Below are 23,616 nucleotides of genomic sequence, written 5' to 3'. Positions count from 1 at the left end.
AAGCAGAAGTAAAGGAAAGTGAAAGCACTGAAGCATTCATATATGTGGCTTGTTTAAGGAAGAAAATGAAAACACAGGCTGACTCAACTATTCTTATTTCTACTTGTGAAATTAAAATAAAAAAGTGGAAAAAAGGTTTACTCACAGACATTCACTGCAACTTTATTTATAATAATGAAAAAAGGGAAAACAAGCAATCAGCACATGGTTCACTATGCAGGTTACATCCACTCAGAAGAGTAGCAAACAACCTTTAAAAAGAGGCAGATAAGGGCTGGGGTCGAGGCTGAATGGCAGAGTGCTTGTCGAACACACGTGAGGCACTGAGTTCGACCTTCAGCACTACATAAAAATAAACAAATAAAACAAAGGCATTCTGTCCATCTACAACTACAAAAAAATTTTTTTAAAAAGTTTGACATTGCTTGTAAATCACCAATGCTTACCTATGACGAATAAATCACTTAATGTATCTAAGATTAAGTTTCCTCATCAGAAATTTATGTAAAGCAATTAATGCAGTGCCTGGCACATAGTAAATATATAGTGATTGTTGTCTATTAACTTTTCCTTAAGAAGGCACAATGTTGCTGGGTGTGGTGGTGCACACCTGTAATCCCAGACCCTCCAGAGGCTGAGGCAGGAGGATCACAAGGTCAAAGCCCTAAGCAATTTAGTGAGACCCTGTCTCTAATATATTTTTTTAAAAGGCTGGGATGTGGCTCAGTGCTTAAGTGCCTGGCTTCAATCACCATACCAAAATAAATAAATTTAAAAAGGTACAATGTTGTGAATTATGGATGTTACAATTACTACTATGAAAATAAACAATGCATAAAAAAAGAAATAAGCTAGAATGACTGATTTCTCACTAATTCTATGAATCTTCCTATTTTTCTTTAATGCGCCCACTGTACTTTTTAAAAATTATAAAAGGTAACAGAAAATATAATTTAAATGAAATTGCTTATAAGCAAGGGAAAAGATAGTACATATTCAAAAGATATAAGGAGTCAATAACAGTATTAATACTTTTAACAGAAACTTAAATAGCTAGAATCAATATCCATTAATTGAACTTAAGTACAGGCATATTTTGGTATGGAAATTCTCAAAGTGTGACCCATGGACCTGCTGTATCAGAATCACCTACACTGGGGCTGGGGTTGTGGCTCAAGCGGTAGGGAGCTCCCCTGGCATGGGTGCAGCCCAGGTTCGATCCTCAGCACCACATACAAAGATGTTGTGTCTGCCGAAAACTAAAATGTAAATAAAATATTTTTTTTAAAAAAGATTACAGATCAGGGCTGAGAATATAGCTTAGTCAATAGAGTGCTTATTTAAAAAAAAAAAAAGAATCACCTACACATTCCTGGGTCTCACCTGCTATTATTACATACCAGACTCTCTGTCAGTGATGCCCCCCAAATCCACATTTTTAATAACTGCCCTCCAGAGACTGTCATGTATGCTAGTTTGAGAAGGGCTATTATGGTAGAGTGCCAGCTGTGAAATCATTATTATAAAATGTAATATATCTGGGCTCTAATGCTAGATTCACCAGTTATTAGCTTTATGATATTGGGGAAAAGTTACCTAACCTTGCTGTAGCTCAGTTTTCTCCTGAATTATAGGGAATATATGACTCATTTGGAAGGTTAATTGTGAGAAATAAATAACACAAGAAGCAGCCTAACACAGTACTCAAGAATATTGTGGATACTCAATATCCAGCACCTATTATTACAAAATACAATCAAAACTTAAAAGTTACAATGACAGACTGTTCAAACTGAAAACCATCTAAGCCATGCCCTAAATGCAATGTTCTCAAGCCAGTGGTTAGGGTGCAATCCAACTGTGTATTGGGAATCACAGTTTTCCTTCCAGAAAGCCATCACACACTCATACATTTAAATCCACAATACAAATTAGGAAATTTATTGTGTATGTGAAATAGAACTGACATTTACCTGCACATTGTAGAGCACTTGTCTAGCATATGTGAGGCACTGGGTTCAATCCTCAGCACCACATAAAAATAAATAAGTAAAATAAAGGTTAAAAAAAAGTTCAGGGAAATAATCTATACCTTTTTCCAGACCTAATCATTAAAACAAAACAAAAAACCAGGCAGTGAAACTAAGCATGACTGGCTATTGAGAACATTTCAGTAACTATCAATTTCATTAATCGTTCATTTGCAGGCACTTGGTCATAGGAAACTGGGGGGGAAATACCAGAGGAAACTGTTAAAAAACTGAGCCCATTTATCTTTTATTTTTCCTCCATGAATTAAAAAAGCCACATTTTGCCAAGCACGGTGGCACATGCTACACATGCTTATAATCCCAATGACTTGTGAGGCCGAGGCAAGAGGATCCCAAGTTTAAGGATGGCCTGGGCAACTCAGGGAGACCCTGTCTCAAAATAAAATAGAAAGGGCTGGAGATGTAGTTCAGTGGTAAAGTGCCCCTGCATTCAATCCCCAATATACAGCTAAAGAAGAAGGAAAAAAAAAGCCATTTTTCAATTTTAGCCGTACAGCTGAAAAGCAATAATCAAAGAGCTTGTTTGAAAAACACTGTTATATAACCTGCTCCCTCACCTAAGAAAAACCTGAGGGTTGGAAAAGTTCTATCATTTTTTCCAAAGCCAGAGATGGTAGCAAAGACAGAAACAGAGCTCAGATATTTCCTCCAGCCCTATTTTCCTTCCTTAAGATAACACTGTCTCCACTAAAGTTCAGCTCATTCACAAAGACTTTTTGTGTTTTTTTGTTTTGGTACCAGGATTGAACCCAGAGGCCCTTAACCATGGAGCCACATTCCCGGTCCTTTTTACTTTTTATTTTGAGACAGGGCTCCACTAAGTTGCTTAGGCCCTTACTAAGCTGCTGAGTCTGCTTTGAACTTGTGATCACTATGCCTCACCCTATCTGCTGGGATTACAGGCATGTGCTACCTTTCCTGGCCACGAACGCATATTTTTGACTTATTTCCACCAAAATGTTAATTCTTGAAATAGGTCATAGAGTCACAAGGTACATAATTCAATAATTATAAAAGGACATTTCAGAATGAGGGACATTCTGTCTGTCAGCCACCAGTCTTCTTTTTAGATATGACAAATACTCTCAGCTTTTTTGACTAACTGGTTTCTTTCCTTTTTTTGCAGTATTAAGAATTGAATTCAAGGGTGCTTGATCACCGAGTTACATAGCTAGCCCTTTTTAGCCCTTTTAAAATTTTTTGTTTTGAGGTGCAGGGGTTTTGGCTCAGCGGCAGAGTGCTCGCCTACCACATGTGGGACCCTGGGTTCAACCCTCAGCACCACATAAAAATGAATGAATGGAATAAAAATATACCAACTACAACTGTTGCCCAACTACAACTGAAAAATAAATAATAATTTTTGTTTTGAGACAGGGTCTTGATAACTTGTTTCCTGCCTTAGCTTCCTGATATGCCGGAATTATAGGTGTGTACCACCACACCCAACTAACTGGTTTCCTAAAAGGTCTCCACTTACCTTCTTTCGACAGGTACGGGCAAGGACCAAACTTCTCCCTCAGAAGCCGGAAGCTCATGTTGTGCAGCTTTCAAAGGAGTGCTGTCTAGTTTAAAGCTCTCTAGTGTTTTCATGATATCCTTCACATGCTTAGCTTCCACATTTATTTCCTGCCAAACCTAGTTTCAAAGAATAACATGTGTTTTAAATTTCTGTAACTAATAAATTATTGCCAAGATTAAAAAGGGCCATTTATTAGAGATAATAGAAACCTCCATTTTGATATCAGACATCCAATAAAGCACACTCACATATTCTGTCAAAATTTTAATAATGGTTCCTTAATTCTGTTTTCAATGGCAAAATTAATTCTGATAAAATGTATTATATATCCTGGGTAAACTGTTACTAATTTACAGTTATTATTCCAATTGAAAAAATTCCAATTTTAAAATGTAACAAATTGAAAAGTTAACTAATTTTGACATTTGACAAAAATAAAACATTTGCAAGTTGTCCTTTGATAGTTTTTATACCATTTAATTAGCTTTTAAAATCATAAACAAAATCCACTAATTCCATAACTCTACAATGGATTCAATATGAATTAGAAAGTAATAATTTTTGATTATTAAAATTCATATCAATATGCAATCAAAAAACAGTGTCTCAATTTACATACAACCAAGGTATTTTTTTTATTTTTTTTTTTAGTTGTATATAGACACAGAATCTTTATCTATTTAATTTTATGTGGTGCTGAGGATCCAGCCTAGTGCCTCACACATGTTAGGCAAGCGCTCTACCACTGAGCTATAACCCCAGCCCCCAAACAAAGGTATTTTTAAAAGGCAGTCTTGACTCAATTTAAAAGCTATAAATGGTAATGATTGCACATTATTAATGAATTAATTATTATTGAACTATACATCTTAAATGGTTTAGTTGGTCAATTTTAAAATGAAAAAAAAAAACACTATATATTTTTGGGGGCGGTATAGGTACTGAAATGAAGGTTAGATAAAGCACCCTTGGGTTCAATCCCCAAAAACCCCAAACAAAACAAACAAACAAACAAAAACTTCAATGATTTAACTGTAAGTGTCTTTACACAAATCTTAGCTTTTCAAGAATATGTCTCTGGCCTAACAACAAAAAGCCTAAAGAGTCTTTCAGTAACAAACTTAAGATTTTTGTTGTTGTTGTTGTTATCAGTGATTGAACCCAGGGGTGCTAAACCACTGAGCCACATCCCCAGCCTTTTTTTTTTTTTTTTTTTTTTTGAGACAGGGTCTTATTAAGCTTATTAAGATCTCGCTATATTGCTGAGGTTGGCCTTGAATTTGCAATCTTCTCGCCTCAGTCTCTCAAGTTGCTGGGATTATAGGTGTGCACCACCTGCACAAACTGAAGACTATTTATGAAATAAAAACATTTTCCCCTTTTGGTAATGTAAAGGATATGGAAGAGCAGGATGAGGAAGAAGTTCAAAGGACAGAATACTTTCCCTAAGAAATCAAAGACAAATATGGCATAATATTTAAAAAGAAGTTAGGGAATAATATTCCACCGAGAAGATCAGCTCAAAAAGACCACTAGTTTTTGAAGCATTATTCCTTTTGTGACAGGTGAACCTTGCTACAAATATCATCCTCAACTGAACTTATAAGTTCTATAAATTTCTGTTGGTGCTTAGTAGTTAAAGTTCCTCAAATGGGTGGGCTGGGGTTGTAGCTCAGTGGTAAAGCACTTACCTAGTATGTGTGAGGCAATGGGTTTGATTCTTAGCACCGCATATAAATAAATAAAATAAAGGTACATCAATAACTAAAATAAATTTTTAAAAAAAAGTTCCTCAAATGAGATATAAATATGACCTGCTTTGTAAAAGTTCTATAGGGAATATGATACCTAAAGGAGATTCAAGCATCAACTGCAGTTTCAACAATAGCTTAATAAAGTCAACTCTAATTTAAGTAAAAATCTAATCTAAAAAATTACTTTTTAAAAATCAAAACAATTACTTTCTAAAACTTCTAAACTAAAATGTATTATATTACAACAATCAGAATAATTAGAGCTCATAATACTTTGAAAGTAAAAGAGGATTATTACGAATATAATAAAAATTTTCAAGTAATATTACATACAAATATTATATATAAACCATACACTCCTACAGTGCTGGGGAATCAAACCCAGGGCATTGCATGTGCTAGGCAAGTGCTCTACATAAACCATATATACTTAATATGTAACTTTATATAGCACTGATGATTAGATCTAAATTTTCCCTTCTATGTACACAGTCATTAAAACATACAGCAGTGGGCTGGGGATGTGGCTCAAGTGGTAGCGTGCTCGCCTGGCATGCGTGCGGCCCGGGTTCGATCCTCAGCACCACATACAAACAAAGATGTTGTGTCCACCGAAAAATAAATAAATAAATATTAAAAAAAAAACATACAGCAGTCATGATCCTCACCTGTTGCCATTTCTGCTGAAGGTATGTGTCTTTGACTGAGTATAGATACTTGTTCATTTGGTCAAGAACTCCCTGATAATAAACCATTGCAGAGTCGTAGTTTCCCAGCAATGCATATTCACGAGCCAGTTTTACATTCTCACTAATCATAAGAAGACTCATGCTCAACTGTAAGCTATAAAAAAGAAAAAAAATTTCATTAGACATGTCTCTTAAAAATAAGTACCATAAAGAGTTTTTTTTTTTTAAATAATTTTAATATTTATTTTTCAGTTATCGGCGGACACAACATCTTTGTATGTGGTGCTGAGGATCGAACCCGGGCCGCACGCATGCCAGGCAAGCGCACTACCGCTTGAGCCACATCCCAGCCCCCATAAAGAGTTTTTAAAATTATAGTTTCTGGAGTTTATTCAAGAAGCTTACACATATGGTACTTTTTCATTCTTATACATTTGCTCATACATTTTTATTCTTTAAAAAAACATTAGTTCTGACATCCAAACCCTACACCCTACCTATGTGCCACACAGCCCAGTTGAGATGACATTCTCTCAGTTGTCTACTTCCCAATTCCTCTGTTCAAAATAAATGTCTCCTTTTCCAAAGTCCCCTGGAACTTCACAGGGACTTTCATCTCAAAGCATTTGTCTATAGTTACTCTATATCTCTACTAAATTGAGTTCATGATTTTTTTTTTTCTCAATACTGGGGATTGAACCCAGAGACACTCTACCTCTGAGCTTTTTATTTAAAAAGCTTTTTACTTAATTTTGAGAAAGGGACTTGAAAAAAACAGCCTCTACCTCAGAGCAAAGCCTGTCCAAGGAAGGGACATGACCTTTGTCCTTGGAAAAACCCACAGAGCACTCCTAAGCACATTCCCACCCTGCTAAGTTGTTTATCTACAAATAACAGGAGAGATCTGCTGCACCAGGTGTCCCTGACTCAGTCAGGCTAGGTGGGGATCCATAGCAGCCCCCTAGCAGCCACCTATCAGCATGAGACAGGGAAATACCTGGGATGCCAGATGACCCTCCCAGTAGTTTATGGTGGTTGATAACAAGTTGGGAAACCATGTAGTTCAGCAGGTACACCCCTCTTGGCTTAAACCAATCAGTTCAAACGAATACCCCTTTTGTACTGACCAATCACCCATACCCAACTTGTTTCCGCCAGTGAATGTGCTAATCATGTCTTAGAGTTGTTATTTGATTTTCCCGCAGTGTGTGATGATTTGCTAAAAGAGGCTATGATGTATGTGAAGTCCCTGCCCTCTCCAAAAAATGTATAAAACTGCTGCAAACCCTGAGCTCGGGGCCTCTCAGTGTCACCAGTTGCTGTGTGTGTGCGTGGAGGACCGAGCTAGCTTGCAATAAACACCTCTTTGCTGCTCACATAGATCTTGGGTTTCTGGTGGTCTTTGGGGGTCCCGAATTCGAGCATAACAGACTCACTAAGTTGCCCAGGCTGGCCTAGAATTTGCAATCATCCTGTATTAGCCTCCCAAGTCATGGGATTACAGGCATGTGCCACCATGCCCAGCCTAAACTAAATTCTTTTTTTTTTTCATTGTGAAAAAAGTCTTTATTTTAAGAAAAAAAAAATTAGTTATCAAAAAATTTAACAAGTTTCACTTAGCAAAATACTGTTGCAGTCTGGCTGGGCACAAATAACCTAGGCGCCACGAGGCACTTGTAGGTTCAAACAGGAACTATTTATTGCCCAAACTCTCACCAGCACTCCACTCCATGCGAGCTCCCAACTCTCTTGCCCTCAACGGGGCTCCCGGAGAACTCAAAAGTAGCAAAATACACCCAAAAGGAAATCACAATACAAAGAAATCTTTAAGTCAAGGCCTCACCAATTCCTACAGTATTAGTATTGTGTCTCAGTTCTCAAAACTAACTTTAAAAAGCTTAATCTTAACCTAAAAATTTTAAATGAAGAAGAAAAAAAATAGAACAAACATGAGAAATGTTTCTCTTTGAATTAGGGATCTAGCACCTTTGAGTTCTCCCAAAAAGTACATCTCCCCAATGTGTTCACTGTGGTGTTGTGTAAAAGATCCACATTTTAACATACTTAAAACTACTTTAACTCAGATAACATCTCTGAAGTATACTACCAAAATGTTAATCAAGAAAAGCGGAAGAAAATAGTTTTTAGTTTACTCAATATCACATGCCAGAAGAAAAGTTTGCATGAGAAAACACTGAAGAGGTAATTTTTTAATCCAGATTTCAGAAACTCATGGTGCTAAATGGGTCCCACAGCTTTCTCTAGTTATGAACTGCTTTTCACTGCTTGTTGGCTACCTGTGAAAATTTGGTTGAAATAACTCAAATGTTACACAAAACTAGTCATATCCACCCATGCTGTTCTGACCGCTATAGCCGGCCCCATAACAGCCACTCACTGACTGGCTCTCCAGGCCACTATAAGTGGCCTAGGCAGCTGACTCACCCATGCTCTGCATCACCTGGCTGCTATAAGCCCCATTGCTGGCCCCTGTTGTTGAATTCAGGAAGAGTTCTATGTATCTGTGCTGCATGTTGGCCCTGTCTTTTGACATAGCTGCCACAGCTTCTTCATGGGTGGCAAACTCAACATCTGCTTCGCCCGTCACTCTACCATCAGGGCCAATCTCAATATGGACTCTCATAGGGTTGAGTGGAGAGAAGTTGTAAATGTCGTTCTCTGTTGCTTTTAGGGCAGCCCCCTCATGTGGACACAGTGGCCAGTGGTGCTCTGCACTGTGAATTCACCATCTCCATATCTATGGTCATACATTCCTGAGAAACAGTAACTGAGGTCTCTCCCAAACAGGTCGGTGGTAAAGCCGTAGCCATCACTCAGACTGCTGTACTCCTCATAGCCCCCATAGCCTGCACTGTAGGCACCAGACCTCATCCTCTCCAGGCCCGCCTGCTTCACGATGCCAATGTACCTCCGGGCTGTGCCTGGCCGGTCATAGGTCCCCTGCCGCTGCACAGACATGAACTTCAGAGGCGGATCAGAATATGACCTAACTTCCTCCTGACTGCTCTTAAACACTTCAATATACCTATGCCCTATTCTCTCCTTGTGCTTCCCTAGAGCCTTTTCAGCTAATTCCTGTGAGGCAAACTGCACAAAGGCCTCCCCTATAATCTTGCCCTCGGGGTCTGTTGAGAGCCACAGTTTAGTTGGAATGAATGAATGAATGACGCCTGGCATTTTGCTAGAGGGAATGGTTGAAAGGTGACCCTGCCCTGGGATTAGGGCAGATCCTCAGGGGAATAGGGCGGCTCCAGGATTAGGGCGGATCCTGCTGCTCCAGTTGAGTTGAGCTCCTGTTGGGGTTCCGGGAGAATTGGTGCAGGTGGAATTGAGCCAGGTGGAGGCAGTGTGTTCCCGGGAAGTGTGTGTAGAGTGTCAGTGAGAGTTTGGGAATAAAGGTTGCTGTTTAAAAAAAAAGGTTGCTGTTTGAACCTACAAGGCTGTGTGGCAGCTTGGTTATTTTGTGCCCAGCCAGACTGCGGCAGTGGTCCACAGGCAATGTGATCCCGTTTGGCACAATTTCCAACCCTGAGAAGAACTGAACGATTTCTTCCTTTGTGCATCCAAAGGGAGTCCCTGAAGCCGCTCGAAGCCATCATTGGCAGTGTCGGTGCTGTTTGGACCACTGTGCTTCAACACCCAATCCATCTGGGTTCTGTGTGACTTGAACACCTCGATGTATGGTGTCCCATGCTTTCCCTGTCTTTTTTCAGGGCCATTTTTACATCATCTTCTGATTCAAGTTCAACAAAAGCCTCACCACTCTGCCTGCCTTCTCCAGTGTAAATGAAATGGACACCTGCAACCCCATCGTGAAACGTGCAGTCGGAGAGAAAGTTCTGCAAGTCCTCAATTGAGCAGGACCAGGGCAGGCCACGGAGTTTGACCACAAAACCTTCACCTCCCTCAGGGCCCAGCATCATGGACACTTGACAAGGCAAATGTCAGAAAAGCTTGGGCACAGGTTTCTGTGGCTCAAGGAAAGATGGATGCCTTTAGTGGGAGACACTTAAAGTAGGTAACAAATTGTCCACTGAAGAAGGTAGGGCTGATTTCTACTTTCATCAAACAAGCCCTGCTTGCAGCCAGAGAACCTCAAATTCCACCGACGCTTAGAAATGTAGAAGGCTCTGGGGAAAGTCCAGGTGCATCTTTTTTGTTCTTAACCATGCCGCCAGGACTAGGCCATTGGGTCCAAAGTACGGGAGTAAACTAAATTCTTTGAAAGCAGGATATATACATGAAAGGTATGAGACTATATCCTCAGTGCATGACACATGATCTTATTAAACATCTGGAGACGTAGAGATTGCAAGTTTAATGCCAGTCTCAGCAATTTAGTGAGAACTTCCACAACTTAGCAAGACCCTGTCTCAAAAAATAAATAAATAGTCTATGCGTTTTCAAGTTAGAAAAACTTTTTTTTTTTTTTTTGGTTAGAATTATAATTCTGCCACCTTAGTCTAGACCTTTACTTTTTTTTCTAAGCCTCAGTTTTCAAATCAGGGATAATAGCTAGGCATGGTGACACATGCCTGTAATCCTAGCTACTCTGGAGACTGAGGCAGGAGGATCACAAGTTCAAGGCTGCACTCAGCAATTTAGTGAGATTTAAGCAACTTAGTAAGACCCTGTCTCAAATTTAAAAACAGTAATAGGAAAGGAAGCTGGGCACAGTGGTGCACACCTGTAATTCCAAATTCCAAATCTGAATTTGATCACACAGCCTCAGCAACTTAGTGAGGTCCTAAGCAACCAAGAGAGATCCTGTTCCAAAATAAAACAAAAAAACCTGGGGATGTGGCTCAGTGGTTAAGCGCCCATCCCTGGTACCAAAAACAAAAAATGCAAGGGAAAGGGGCTGGGGAGATAGCTCGGTGGTGAAGTACCCATGGGTTCAATCACCAGCACAAAAAAACTGATAAATAACAACAACAACAAAAAAATGGGATAGTAACTACTTCTATTTTGCAAAGAGTCAATCTTTAATAAAGGCTAAATGCATCCTTCTGAAAACTTTCTACATATTAGAACCTAGCCTAATCTTTGCACTTAGTAGAATATAGATATATGGATATAGATAATATAAAGCATTAGAGTAGGCACTTATAAAAGTTGGCTTTGTTAATGTGGACAGTGACTGCCATCATTTATTGACTACACAGGAAGAGAAGTTCAAGGTTAGATGGATCTATGTGCTTTTTAGAGGGCAACAGTTTGAATTATGATTGAAGCTATCAAAATAAAAAAAGCAAATCTGAAACATTTAGGAACTCACTGTGTGCATAAGTTGTTTAAAATGAATGAAGTTTCAAGCCTGGGAAACTAAAAAGGTGAAATAAAGATCATGAAAGATCAGAAGAGAGCTTAGAGGAGAGAACTACAAAAGAAAAAAAATTACTTTTTACTCCTTTTGTACATTAGTAGGATATCCAAATAGATGTAGATTAATGAAGATAACTTCTAAGTGGGGACTATTCTACCCAGCTTAATTTATTCTAGCCAGAGGAACTTTCTTCTTTTATTTGTTCTTTTTTTTTTTTTTTTTTTTTTTAGTTAGGCATGACAGTAGAATGTATTCTGATATATAATATACATATGGAGTATAACTTTTCATCCTTGTAGTTGTACACAATGTGGAGTTACAATGGTAGTATATTCATATATAAACATAGGAAAGTTATGTCTAAATCATTCTACTGTCTTTCCCATTCCTATCCCCTTCTCTTCCCCCCATTCCCCCCCTGTCCAATTCAATGAACTTCCACTCCTCCCCATTCTCTGCCTATTGTAAATCAGCATCCACATATCAGAGAGAAAATTCGGCCTTTAGATTTTTGGAATTGGCTTATTTCACATAGCACGATAGTCTCCAGTTCCATCCATTCACTGCCAAATGCCATGATTTCATTCTTCTTTATGGCTGAGTAATATTCCATTGTGTGTATATTTAGAGGTGTTTTCTAAAACTATGCTGATGTTTATTTTTATTTTTCATTTTTTATTTTTTGCAGTATTGGGGATTGAACTCAGAGTACCGGCGCTTTACCACTAAGCAACATCCCTAGCCCTAAACTGTGCTTCTTGACTACCACTCCCCTACCCACCCCACCTATGGTTAAGATCAAGTGATACAATAAAGTTTAAATCTGATACAGAAGACCACATTTCTTATGGTCTACAAATATACGTTCTTTACTCCTGGATGAAGACTTATGTATTTAATAAACCTTAAAACCAGCAATTTCACTCTTGTAAATATTCCAGAGAAAGATTCACACAGATCCCTAAAGACTGTTAATGACGAAACTGTTTGAGAAATCAAAGAGTTGGAGCCAGCCTAGATAGATTTCCTGCTAGGGAAATGTTATGGCTACCGACTATGGATTATCAGAGAGCAGATGGAAGCAACAACAGTTATACATAGTAACATAGATACATCATCAAAATATAGGGTTGGGTTAGGTTACAAAAAAAAACAGAACAATGCCTAAACCTCAATACCATTTTGTTAATTTAAAAACAATGCTTACTGTATAAGCATTTATTTTTAAAGGACACATACATAAGCAAGAAAAAATATGTGTGTGTGTGTGTGTAAACAAACATTTGTCTATGTAAAGGAAATTTGAATGCAGAAACTGCATGAAGAATAGGGCAAAACAATACACACACACACATACAACAACAACAACAAAAAAAACCTTTCATCCATCTTAGATGTAGTGGGCTTCCAACATGACTCTATAATCTCTTGCTTCATGGTATCTATGCCCTTTTTAAATTATCTCCTCTTAAATGTGTGCTTTAACAAATATGCAAAAATGATAGAATTTCACTTTTGAGTATAGACAGTGACTTCCAGCTTGCTCACTGTCTCTTGGTGGCCCACTCAAAGGGAAACCAGCTATCACACAGTGAGCTGCCCTGTACAGAGGCTCACATGACAAAAAACTACAGGAGACTCCAGGCCAACAATTAGCAAGGAACTGAGACCCTCAGTCCAAAAGCCCACAGGGAGATGAAAACTGACAATAATGTGAATGAGCTTGAATCCTCATCTTCAATTGTCTTGTGATGACTACAGCCCTGGTTGACATTTTGATTTAAAGCTTTGTGAAAGACCCTGAATCAGAAGCACCTACTAAGCCATGCCCAGATTCCCGACCCAAAGAAACTTTGGGATAATAAATGCCTATTGTTTTAAGCTACTAAGATATGGAGTAATGTGTTATGAAGCAATACACTGTGAACTGAGGTTTATGAGTAATTCCTGGACATCTGAGGTCCAAAAGAAAAGGAAAAAAAAATTCAAATATCTAAAGAGTGACTCCCTGAAGTCATGACCACTGATATAATGTTCCATCTTAATAAAAGCTCCATGGCTAGGAACGATGGAGGGCTCTCTTTTGTTTACTGATACATCTCCAGCACCCAGAACCAGGCTCAGTGGAAAGATTAGCAGATCTCAATAAACCTTTGAGTGAATGAATGAATGCATAAATACTACTAGAACTTCATTTAACTACCAAGATCTTTTTACTTCACTCTAGTTCCTGACTCTCAACACTCTTCACATTTCTTGATCTTAAACTCATCCCTACCAAACTGGGATTACAGCTTGACTACTGTATGATTATTTTTGCCCTGAAGGCATTCTTGTCATAGTGACACTAGTTAAGGCTATGATACTAGAAAAGTATAACTGAGGTCAGCTGCTGAGGGCCATTGCTAAGTAAGAATGACGCATGGCATGACCCAGGTCATTTGCAGTGTCATTGCATGTAAGGTGACCTTGCTCAAGGACCAGGGCGGATCCAGGTTTAGGGCGTTCCAGGTTTAGGACAATCCAGGTTTAAAGTGTACCCTGCTGGGAATAGGGCGTATCCTGCTGCCTCAGGCATGCCTGCTCATTGAGTCCCCTTGAGTTCTCCTGGGATTCAGAGAGTATTTGGGATTTTGCCCAGAACGTGATTGGGGCCCGGAACGTGGATTTCCCCAGAATGTGTGTAGAGTGCTGGTGACAGTTCGAGAATAAAGAGTTGCTGTTTGAATCTACAAGGTGTGTGGTGGCTCATGATTTTGTGCCCAGCCAGACTGCGGCATTTGGTGGTCCGTACGGGGAACGCCTGAAACTTGGAGGTAAGTGAAATTTCTCGCTCTTGAGGAAGAGAGAAAGAATGGGTGAGCATTTCAAAAAACAATGTGTTCCTTTTTTGATTTATTTTGTTTTTATTTCAAGATGCCTGTCCCTAGAAATTTCTCAGGCAAACTGGGAAAAATGGTTGGCCAAAGGTTTGAAGTTCGTTGGCCTTGAGGAAGAGAAAATTGACACAACGATTTTTTATTCCGTTTTTGTTTCATTCAGTTTTGGTTTTGTTTTGTGTTATCTTATTGGGTTGCATTATCTTTATAGTAGATTAGAAATTAGTAAAAAACAAATGGAAAAGGTGTTAAGTAAATTGTTAGAGGTTCAGACCATGGAGAAAGACATTTTAGATCAAGCAAAAGAGAAGGTCTCTCGAGCTAGTCAGACAGGGGAAGAAAATTTAAAGGAAAAGGGGTTATTAGGAAAAAGGCCACAACAGGAGGCTGTTACTAACTCCGTTTTATCGCCAGAGGGCATAATTCAACCAACAGCCCCACCTATGGAGACAGCTGAGTGGCCCTCAAACCCCGTAGTTGATAAATGGGATCCTAAGAGAGGACCTCAAAGATTAGCATGCCCTGTACTTGAACAGGTAGGAGGGCAGCGAATTCACCGTGCTTTAGATTTTAAAACAGTGAAGCAGTTAAAGGAGGCTGTAACAACCTATGGTCCCCAAGCACCCTTCACGGTAAGCATGGTCGAGCCCATTACTAACTTGGACATGACGCCAGCAGATTGGGCTAGCATGTGTCAATCTGTGCTAGATGGAGGACAATATTTGTTATGGAAGGTTGCCAATGAGGAATTTTGCACAGAGACAGCTAGGCGAAATGCAGCAGCCGGTTACCCTCAAAGAAATCTAGATATGTTGTTAGGAAAAGGACCTTATGAGGGTCAACGGCAACAAATTGAATATGATCCTGCTATATATGCACAAATTGCTGCAGACGCAGTTAGGGCATGGAAGACTTTACAAGGACATGGAGATTTACAAGGTCAGCTATCTAAGGTAATACAGAGAACTAATGAACCTTACGCTGAATTTGTAGATAGGCTTCTTCAAACAGCTTCCAGAATTTTGGGGGATACAAAACAGGCAATGCCATTAATAAAACAACTGGCTTATGACCAAGCAAATCGTTGCTGCAGAGAGGTCATTAGACCATGGAGACATGAAGATTTAAACACATATATTAAATTATGTAGAGACATTAATGAACAAGGGCAAGTCTTGGCAGCTGCAGTACAACAGGCTTTAGATGCCAGGCCAAAAACATGCTACAACTGTGAACAAACAGGACATTTTAAAAGGAATTGCCCCATAGGAAAAGGGTTTAACAAAACTAGGTATCAAAGGAATAGAATACCAGGTATTTGCCCACGATGCCATAGAGGGAGACATTGGGCTAATGAATGCCGTTCTCAAACCACCATAGAGGGTACTCCCTTATCAAAAAACGGATATCGTGAAGAAAGGCATCAGGCTCCATTGCCAAAAAACGGACTGGGGGGGCCCAATGCTCCGGGGCCCACAACCACAAATATACGGGGCAGTGGAGGAACCCAGCAACACCATCAGGGTAGTGCCCAGGACACATTGTCCATTAAATCCCTCATCAGACAAACCAGAGGGAGCGCAGGGTTGGACATCTGCGCCTCTGCCAGAGCAGTACTAACTCCAGAGATGGGAGTTCAAATCATTCCCACAGGAGTAAAAGGACCTCTTCCCCAAGGAACAGTAGGCTTATTATTGGGACGTAGTTCATCTACATTAAAAGGACTTATGATAAGTCCTGGGGTAATTGATCCCGATTATGTAGGTGAAATAAAAATTATAGCTAGTTCTCCAAGAGGTATATCAGTAATTTCACCAGGAGATAGAATAGCACAGTTGTCAATAATACCCAGCCTACATGATAAATTCTCCAGCCGTAGTGTAGAAAGAGGTTCCAGGGGATTAGGCTCCACAGGTGTAGATTGGGCTATGCTGTCTTTAAATTTAGATTCTCACCCAATGCTAAAACTAAATATTCAAGGACATGAGTTTAATGGGCTACTGGACACAGGTGCTGACCTTAGCATCATATCTCGTCAAGAATGGCCAAAACATTGGCCATTACAACAACCCACTCAAACGCTTCGAGGCCTAGGAGTGGCGACTAATCCCCATAGAAGTTCAATGATATTAGATTGGAAGGATCCTGAAGGATGTGAAGGAACTATACAGCCATATGTATTGGATCATCTTCCTATAAATTTATGGGGACGAGATGTCCTAGATCAATTAGGTTTGACGTTAACAAGTAACATCAATCCTAATGCGCCCACTACTAGGGCTAGACAAGGCTTTAGGAAAGAAAAAAGATTAGGAGAACAAGAACAAGGTATAGCAGCACCAATACAAATAGATCAAGGAACAGACAGACATGGGTTGGATTTTCAGAAAGGGCCACTGAGACAATCAAAATTACTTGGAAATCAGAAAGACCAGTGTGGGTTCCTCAGTGGCCCCTCACTAAAGAAAAGATTCAAGTAGCCCATGATCTGGTCAAACAACAATTAGCGGAGGGACATATACAACCTTCCGTATCTCCCCATAATACTCCCATTTTTGTCATCAAAAAGAAACCTGGTAAATGGAGATTATTGCAAGATTTAAGAGCCATTAATAATGAGATGGTTATTAAGGGACCTGCTCAATCAGGGATTCCTCAATTGTCTGCTTTGCCAAAAACCTGGCATGTTTTAGCTATAGATATTAAAGATTGTTTTTTTTCGATTCCAATTCATCCTGAGGATAGTCCACGTTTTGCATTTACTATCCCTGCATTAAATCATAAAGGTCCTGATCAGAGATATGAATGGAAAGTACTCCCTCAAGGGATGGCTAACAGTCCAACTATGTGTCAAGTCTATGTTAACAAAGCAATCCAGCCACTTAGAAATCAAAATCCTGAACTACAAATATTTCACTATATGGATGATGTGTTATTAGCACATAAAGATAAAAACATATTGCTGGAATGTTATGCCACACTTACAAACTTATGAAAAAATTATAATCTAGAGATAGGAATAAAGTACAATTAAATTTTCCAATTAATTATTTAGAAGTTCTATTATCCTCAACCATGGTCCGTCCACCAAAAATTCAAATACGAGTAGATCAACTCAAATCACTTAATGACTTTCAAAAGTTATTGGGAGACATAAATTGGATAAGGCCTTATCTAGGCATACCAACAGGAGAGTTGGGACCTTTATTTGATATTCTAAAAGGTCCATCAGATCCAAATTCACCCCGCATGTTAACTCCTAAAGCAAGAAAGGCATTAAAAATTATTGAAACATATATGGAAAATATGCATTTGGATAGAATTGACATAAGTTTGCCTTTATTATTTATTGTACTACCAACAAAAAAATATTCCTACAGGAGTATTTTGGCAAGAAGGTCCATTATTGTGGATACATTTATCTTATTCTCCTAACACTATTCTTACTAGGTATCCTGAGGCTGTAGGACAATTAATACTCAAAGGAATAAGAGCAGCAAAGGGAGTGTTTGGAATTTCTCCCAATAAAATTATTACTCCATATACTATGGATCAAATTGATGAGTTAGCTAATGAGTTAAATACTTGGGCAATAATCATGTGTAAATCTAATGTTACATTTGATAATCATTTACCATCTAATCCTTTGTTGTCTTTTTGGTCTAAGCATCCTGTAGTTTTTCCTAAAATGACAAGAAAAACCCCTATCATGAATGCTCCAATTATATTCACTGATGGGTCTAATAATGGTACAGCAGCAGTAGTTACCCCTGATCAAACTTTTACATTTTTAGTACCCAAACAATCAGCTCAAAAGGTAGAGCTTAATGCAGTTTTACAAGCTTTTGTGATGTTTAAAGATTCTGTATTTAATTTATTTTCTGATAGTCAATATATAGTTAATGCTATTGTATCCCTTGAAGATGCTGGTAGGATTTCCCCTTCCTCTACTGTTTTCTCTTTGTTTTCCACTATACAAAGTCTAATCTGGGACAGAAAAGATCCATTCTTTATAGGACATATTAGGGCACATACAGGATTGCCTGGAGCCCTTAGTTTGGGCAATGATTTAGCAGATAAAACTACACATGACATACATATTTTCTCTACACTAGAAGAAGCTACAAATTTTCATAAAAGGTTTCATGTTAATGCTAATACTTTACAAAAGCGTTTTAAAATAACTAAGGAACAAGCCAGACATATAATAAAACAATGTCAAAATTGTGTGACATTTTTACCACAAGTTAATCTTGGAGTCAATCCTAGAGGACTGATACCTAACCATATTTGGCAGATGGATGTCACACACTTGCCAGAATTTGGAAAATTAAAATATTTACATGTTACAGTTGATACTTCTTCCGGATTTTTGATGGGCTCCCTTCATGCCGGAGAAAAAACTAAAGATGTTATAGCTCACTGCTTACAAAATTTTGCCACTGTGGGCGTTCCTAAACAGTTAAAAACAGATAATGGTCCTGGTTATACTTCTACCTCTTTTAAACAATTTTGCTCATCATTTGGCATTACTCATATAACAGGAATCCCATACAATCCACAGGGACAAGGCATAGTTGAAAGAGCTCATCAAACTATTAAAACATACTTATTAAAGCAAAAAGAGGGAATTGGAAAGGGGTATATATCCCCCAAAGATAAACTTAAAATAACGCTTTTTACTCTAAACTTTATTTAAATTTGGATTCATCAGGACTTAGTGCTGCGGAAAGGCATATGTATCCAAAAAATGTACATAAGCCTAAAGTACTTTGGAAAGATATTCTAACAGGACAATGGAAAGGTCCTGACCCAGTGATTGTCTGGAGTCCGGGGTCTGTTTGTGTTTTTCCACAGGGAGAACAGCAGCCAATTTGGATTCCAGAGAGATTAACTAAAGCAATTTCTACAGTCCAAAAAGAAGATGATTTGACTCAAATCCATAACAGCTGATATCCAGAGCTCCAGCTTGGTATTCTTACATCTACGACAGTGATTAACCAGGGTGCTTTTTTCAATATCTATTTTATTATTGCATTTTTCCCACATCATAAAGTTCTATTTTATTTTTTGACCTCATACAAACCTAGGTTAATGTTTTTCTGATCAGTTTTATTGTTTGACTGTGGAGTTTTTAAACATTGCAATGGAGATTTCACCTAGGTAAAGCTACAAGGCCTTTACTATTGTCTTATGTGTTGTACGTTTGTGTGCACATTTGTGTTTTGTGTTGTATGTCTGTGTGTGCGTATGTCCATAGATCTTATATGAGGAGCGCTCATGAAAAAATGGATCCGAATTATTATTATTTTTTTTTATTCACGTGATTTAAATGGTTTAATTTAAATGAGGTAAACAGCTGTTAAGGATTGTTTTTAAAGGTGGTTAACAGATCTGTTTGTTTACTAATTTAAATTAGGTAAAAAGCTGTTAAGGATTGTTTTTAAAGGAGGTTAACAGATCTGTTTGTTTACTTTCACCTTTCCTTTTCATCATATTTAATAATTCTGTTCAGGATAATGTCTCTTTAGCATCATTGCCAGAATTCCCATCTCCATCCCAGTGCCGGTGAAGATAGCTTCTACGATAGCTATCACAGTAAACTGTATAAACTGATGCATCATTGAATATAACTCAACAAGTAATGCTCAATCAACGACTCGATTTACTTTGGGAGGAAATGGACATATTGATAGACTCCTCCGCTTTGAACTGCCTGCAGAACTTGCCTGGACTATGTATCACTTGTATGCATTGTGAACTATCGTTTGGTGCAGCGAATTGTGGTAGTGCTGGCATATCTTTGCTGATGGTGTCACCAGTGATGCAATTTTTCCAAAGGAGCCGTCAATTGGCTTGGTGTCGTGGCATTTCTGTATCCTCCTCCCTTCTGCTAGTGATGGTCTAAAATTTGGGGGCCAACAGAGGTGAGGCAAAGAACCTCACCCCCCCACTGGCACCAAGGGCAAAATTGGGGGCCAACAGAGGTGAGGCAAGAACCTCACCCCCCCACTGGTGCATAGGCCTATCCACAAGTATGGCTGTATACTGGACCGGTAGTCAGTGACGGGTATGATCCAATTGAGTGGTATCAACCTAAGACAGGAGGCTGACGCCTAGAGGTCAGTTTTTCCCATGACGGGTAAGAACCATATGTTGAATTGGACAACCTACCAGGCATGGTCCTTAAGCCACATTGCTTGTCATTTAATTAATCAGAAGGGGGGAGATGCTGAGGGCCATTGCTAAGTAAGAATGACGCATGGCATGACCCAGGTCATTTGCAGTGTCACTGCATGTAAGGTGACCTTGCTCAAGGACCAGGGCGGATCCGGGTTTAGGGCGTTCCAGGTTTAGGACAATCCTGGTTTAGGGCGGTTCCAGGTTTAAGGTGTACCCTGCTGGGAATAGGGCGTATCCTGCTGCCTCAGGCGCGCCTGCTCGTTGAGTCCCCATTGAGTTCTTGTGGGATTCAGAGAGTATTTGGAATTTTGCCCAGAACGTGATTGGGGCCTGGAACGTGGATTTCCCCAGAACGTGTGTAGAGTGCTGGTGACAGTTCAAGAATAAAGAGTTGCTGTTTGAATCTACAAGGTGTGTGGTGGCTCGTGATTTTGTGCCCAGCCAGACTGCGGCAGTCAGCTGCTGGAAATATGACAGTGGATCTGAGAGACGGACTTGGATTATCAGGCTTCTTATATTACACCCTCTATCCCTGCCCCTGTTCCTTAATAGACTCCTCCAGATCTTTCTAACTTTTCTCTCAGTTAAAAAAAAAATCTACATAGAAGCCAGGTGCAGTGATACATACCTATAATCCCAGCTGAGGCAGAGGATTGCATAGCAAGACCCTGTCTGAAAATAAAAATAAAAAGGGCTGGATGGACTGCATGATGATGCACACATCTCATCCTAGTGGCTCCAGAGGTTGAGACAGGAGGATCGCAAGTTCAAAGCTAGCCTCAGAAATGGAGAGGAGCTAAGCAATTCAGTGAGAGCCTGTCTCTAAATAAAATACAAAACAGGATTGGGGATGTGGCTCAGTAGTCGAGTGCCCCTGAGTTCAATCCCTAGTACCCAAAAAAGGGGGAGGGGGGCTGGATATAGCTCAGTGATAGAGCACCCCAAGATTCAATCCCCAAAGACCCCCGCCCCAACCCCTACAGATCTACATTAACTGGGTATGATGGTGCAAGCCTATAATCCCAGTTACTGAGGAGGCTGAAGTAGAAGGATGAATAGTTAGGGGTCAGCCAGGGCAATTTAGGGAGATCCTATCTCAAAATAAATAAATAAGGGCAGGGGGATGTAGCTCACTGATACAATGGTTATCTAGCATAGCTGGAGGCACAGGTTCAATCTGTGGCACCACCAAAACAAACAAAAACCTACATTAAATTATTATGTATGTCTAGGTGGTCCTTTTTTTGTTTTGTTGTTTTTGAAGGCATGGCTCAATGGCCCCAGACTCTTAAGTTACTCCACACCTTCTTCAAAGTTTCTGTGTTTTGAATTTCCCTTTCTAGTCAGATAAAATTCTTTAGGAGCCAAAGAACTGACATTTTCTTACAAACAGAAATAAAGTCAATCCAAGGCTACATTAATAAATGACCTGAAAAATCCTTCGCTATCAAAGAAGCAATGTGTTCACAGATAATGATATCAAATCACCTTTAGTTCACTTAATGTTAGACCAAAAAAAAAATCTTTCCCATTCCTTTAGTAACTCAAGCCTAAAACACCTCCTCAAATGAATGTCAACACTGTAAATTTATGAGAATCTCCAACTTTCCTTATCATTGTCCTTATCAGGGCTAAAAGTACATTGCAGAAGGACAGAAACTGGATCTAACTAGCACAGTATCTGGCAGTATTGGAAAGAGTGAATTTATTTTTTTAAAAAAAGCTGACAGACAAAATGTTAATTATTATGAAATGTAAACACTACCTATTGGCTCAACATTAAATAGAATACTTAAACAAATGAGATTGTCTCAAAATTCAGAGTCGGCATTACGTAGATTATTAGAGAGAAAAATAACCATAGGCTGTGCGGCTAAGAAAAATAACCATAGGCTGTGCGGCTTTATCTAACAATAAGCATTTTCTTTATATTATTCTAACAGAATACTTCAGTATTTATAATTTAATTAATGACTAAATTCACTTATTTAAACTGAGCAAAATACAACATGGTATTTTAATTCAAGTAACAGTCTATTTATTTATTTATTTATTTTGGTCCTGGAGATTTAACCCAGGGGGGCTCACTACCATTGGGCTACACCCCCAGTCCTCTTTTGAGAGAGAGCCTTTCTGAATTAGCACCCCAAGAAGCTGGGATGACAGGCATATGCCATGGCACCCAGCCAATTTTTTTTTTTTTTTTTGGTGGTGCTAGGGATTGAACCCTGGGTCTTGCAAGGCAAGTACTTTAACCAACTGAGCTATATCCCCAGCACCTGAATTTTTTAAATTAAATAGTAAAATCTCAACTTTACATCAACATTTCTAGCAAACTTAATATCTGATGGAGTGTAGTATCCACAAAGAAACAAAAATTATTTTTTATTTTCTTTCTCTCTAGGATTTGTAAAAAAGCAAAGAGACTAAAAGAGAACAGGTAACAGAACCAAATATTTGAATTTGAAGATTCCTATTCTCTCCCTGAACAAGTGCAGGGCCCTCCTTATTCCACATTTAGAAAAGACATCTTGCCCTTTTAATTTCTTAAGGACTCTTACACTGGATTCCACTGATACTGCAGTTTTCACAGTAATGTGCATAGGTCATTTGTTCAAGAAATATTTAAGGAACCCCAACTGAGCTGAAAAGAATTTCTTTAAAGACAAAAGTAGACTGAATTGCAAGGAATTACCCTGAGGGCAAAAATAGGACAGAATTAAGTTATTGAAATTTAGTTAAAAAAATCGCCTTATTTATTCTAGGTTCCCCCCACCCTTTCCCCTGGCTTAACAACATGAAACAACCATAAAATACTATTAAAGTACACACTAAAAAAAATCATCAGGGCTGCAGGTATAGTTCAGTGGTAGAGTGCTTGCCTATAGCATGAGCAAGACTGTGGGTTCAATACTCAGTACCACAAAAAAACAAAATTCCAGCATCAATGCTGGAAGCCTAAAAATGTTTATAAAAATATTTATCTGCACCAGGCGCGGTGGCACACTGCAATCCCAGCAGCTCAGGAGGCTGAGGCAGGAGGATCTTGACTTCAAAGCCAGCCTCCGCAAAAGGGAGGCCCTAAGCAACTCAGTGAGACCCTGTCTCTAATAAAATATAAAAAAGGGCTGGGTATGTGGTTCAGTGGTTAAGTGCCCCTGGGTTCAATTCCTGGTACAAAAAAAAAAAAA

The 23,616-nt window shown here is 39.0% G+C and overlaps 1 protein-coding gene and 1 pseudogene across 4 annotated transcripts in view; both read right to left on the bottom strand.

Annotated features, from left to right (window-relative positions):
• Katna1 (katanin catalytic subunit A1) overlaps nt 1-23,616 on the bottom strand; it is a 45,154-nt gene that overhangs the window by 19,486 nt on the left and 2,052 nt on the right. For 2 of the 4 annotated variants that reach the window (XM_071612917.1, XM_071612918.1), the window contains exons 2-4: nt 5,996-6,170; nt 3,532-3,689; nt 1,974-2,024 (exon numbers count right to left, since the gene is read on the bottom strand). In XM_071612917.1, the coding sequence (XP_071469018.1) occupies nt 1,974-2,024; nt 3,532-3,689; nt 5,996-6,157 (371 nt within the window). In that variant the 5' untranslated portion in view covers nt 6,158-6,170. The remainder of the gene's footprint in view (nt 1-1,973; nt 2,025-3,531; nt 3,690-5,995; nt 6,171-23,616) is intronic. The other 2 variants (XM_027939582.2, XM_027939583.2) reach the window with 1 other exon arrangement.
• On the bottom strand, nt 8,355-9,152 carry LOC114096090 (heterogeneous nuclear ribonucleoprotein F-like; annotated as a pseudogene).

This window comes from Marmota flaviventris, chromosome 6, assembly GCF_047511675.1.
Source record: "Marmota flaviventris isolate mMarFla1 chromosome 6, mMarFla1.hap1, whole genome shotgun sequence".
Classification (NCBI taxonomy): Eukaryota; Metazoa; Chordata; class Mammalia; order Rodentia; family Sciuridae; genus Marmota; species Marmota flaviventris.
This window is presented reverse-complemented; position numbering and strand designations above follow the sequence as displayed.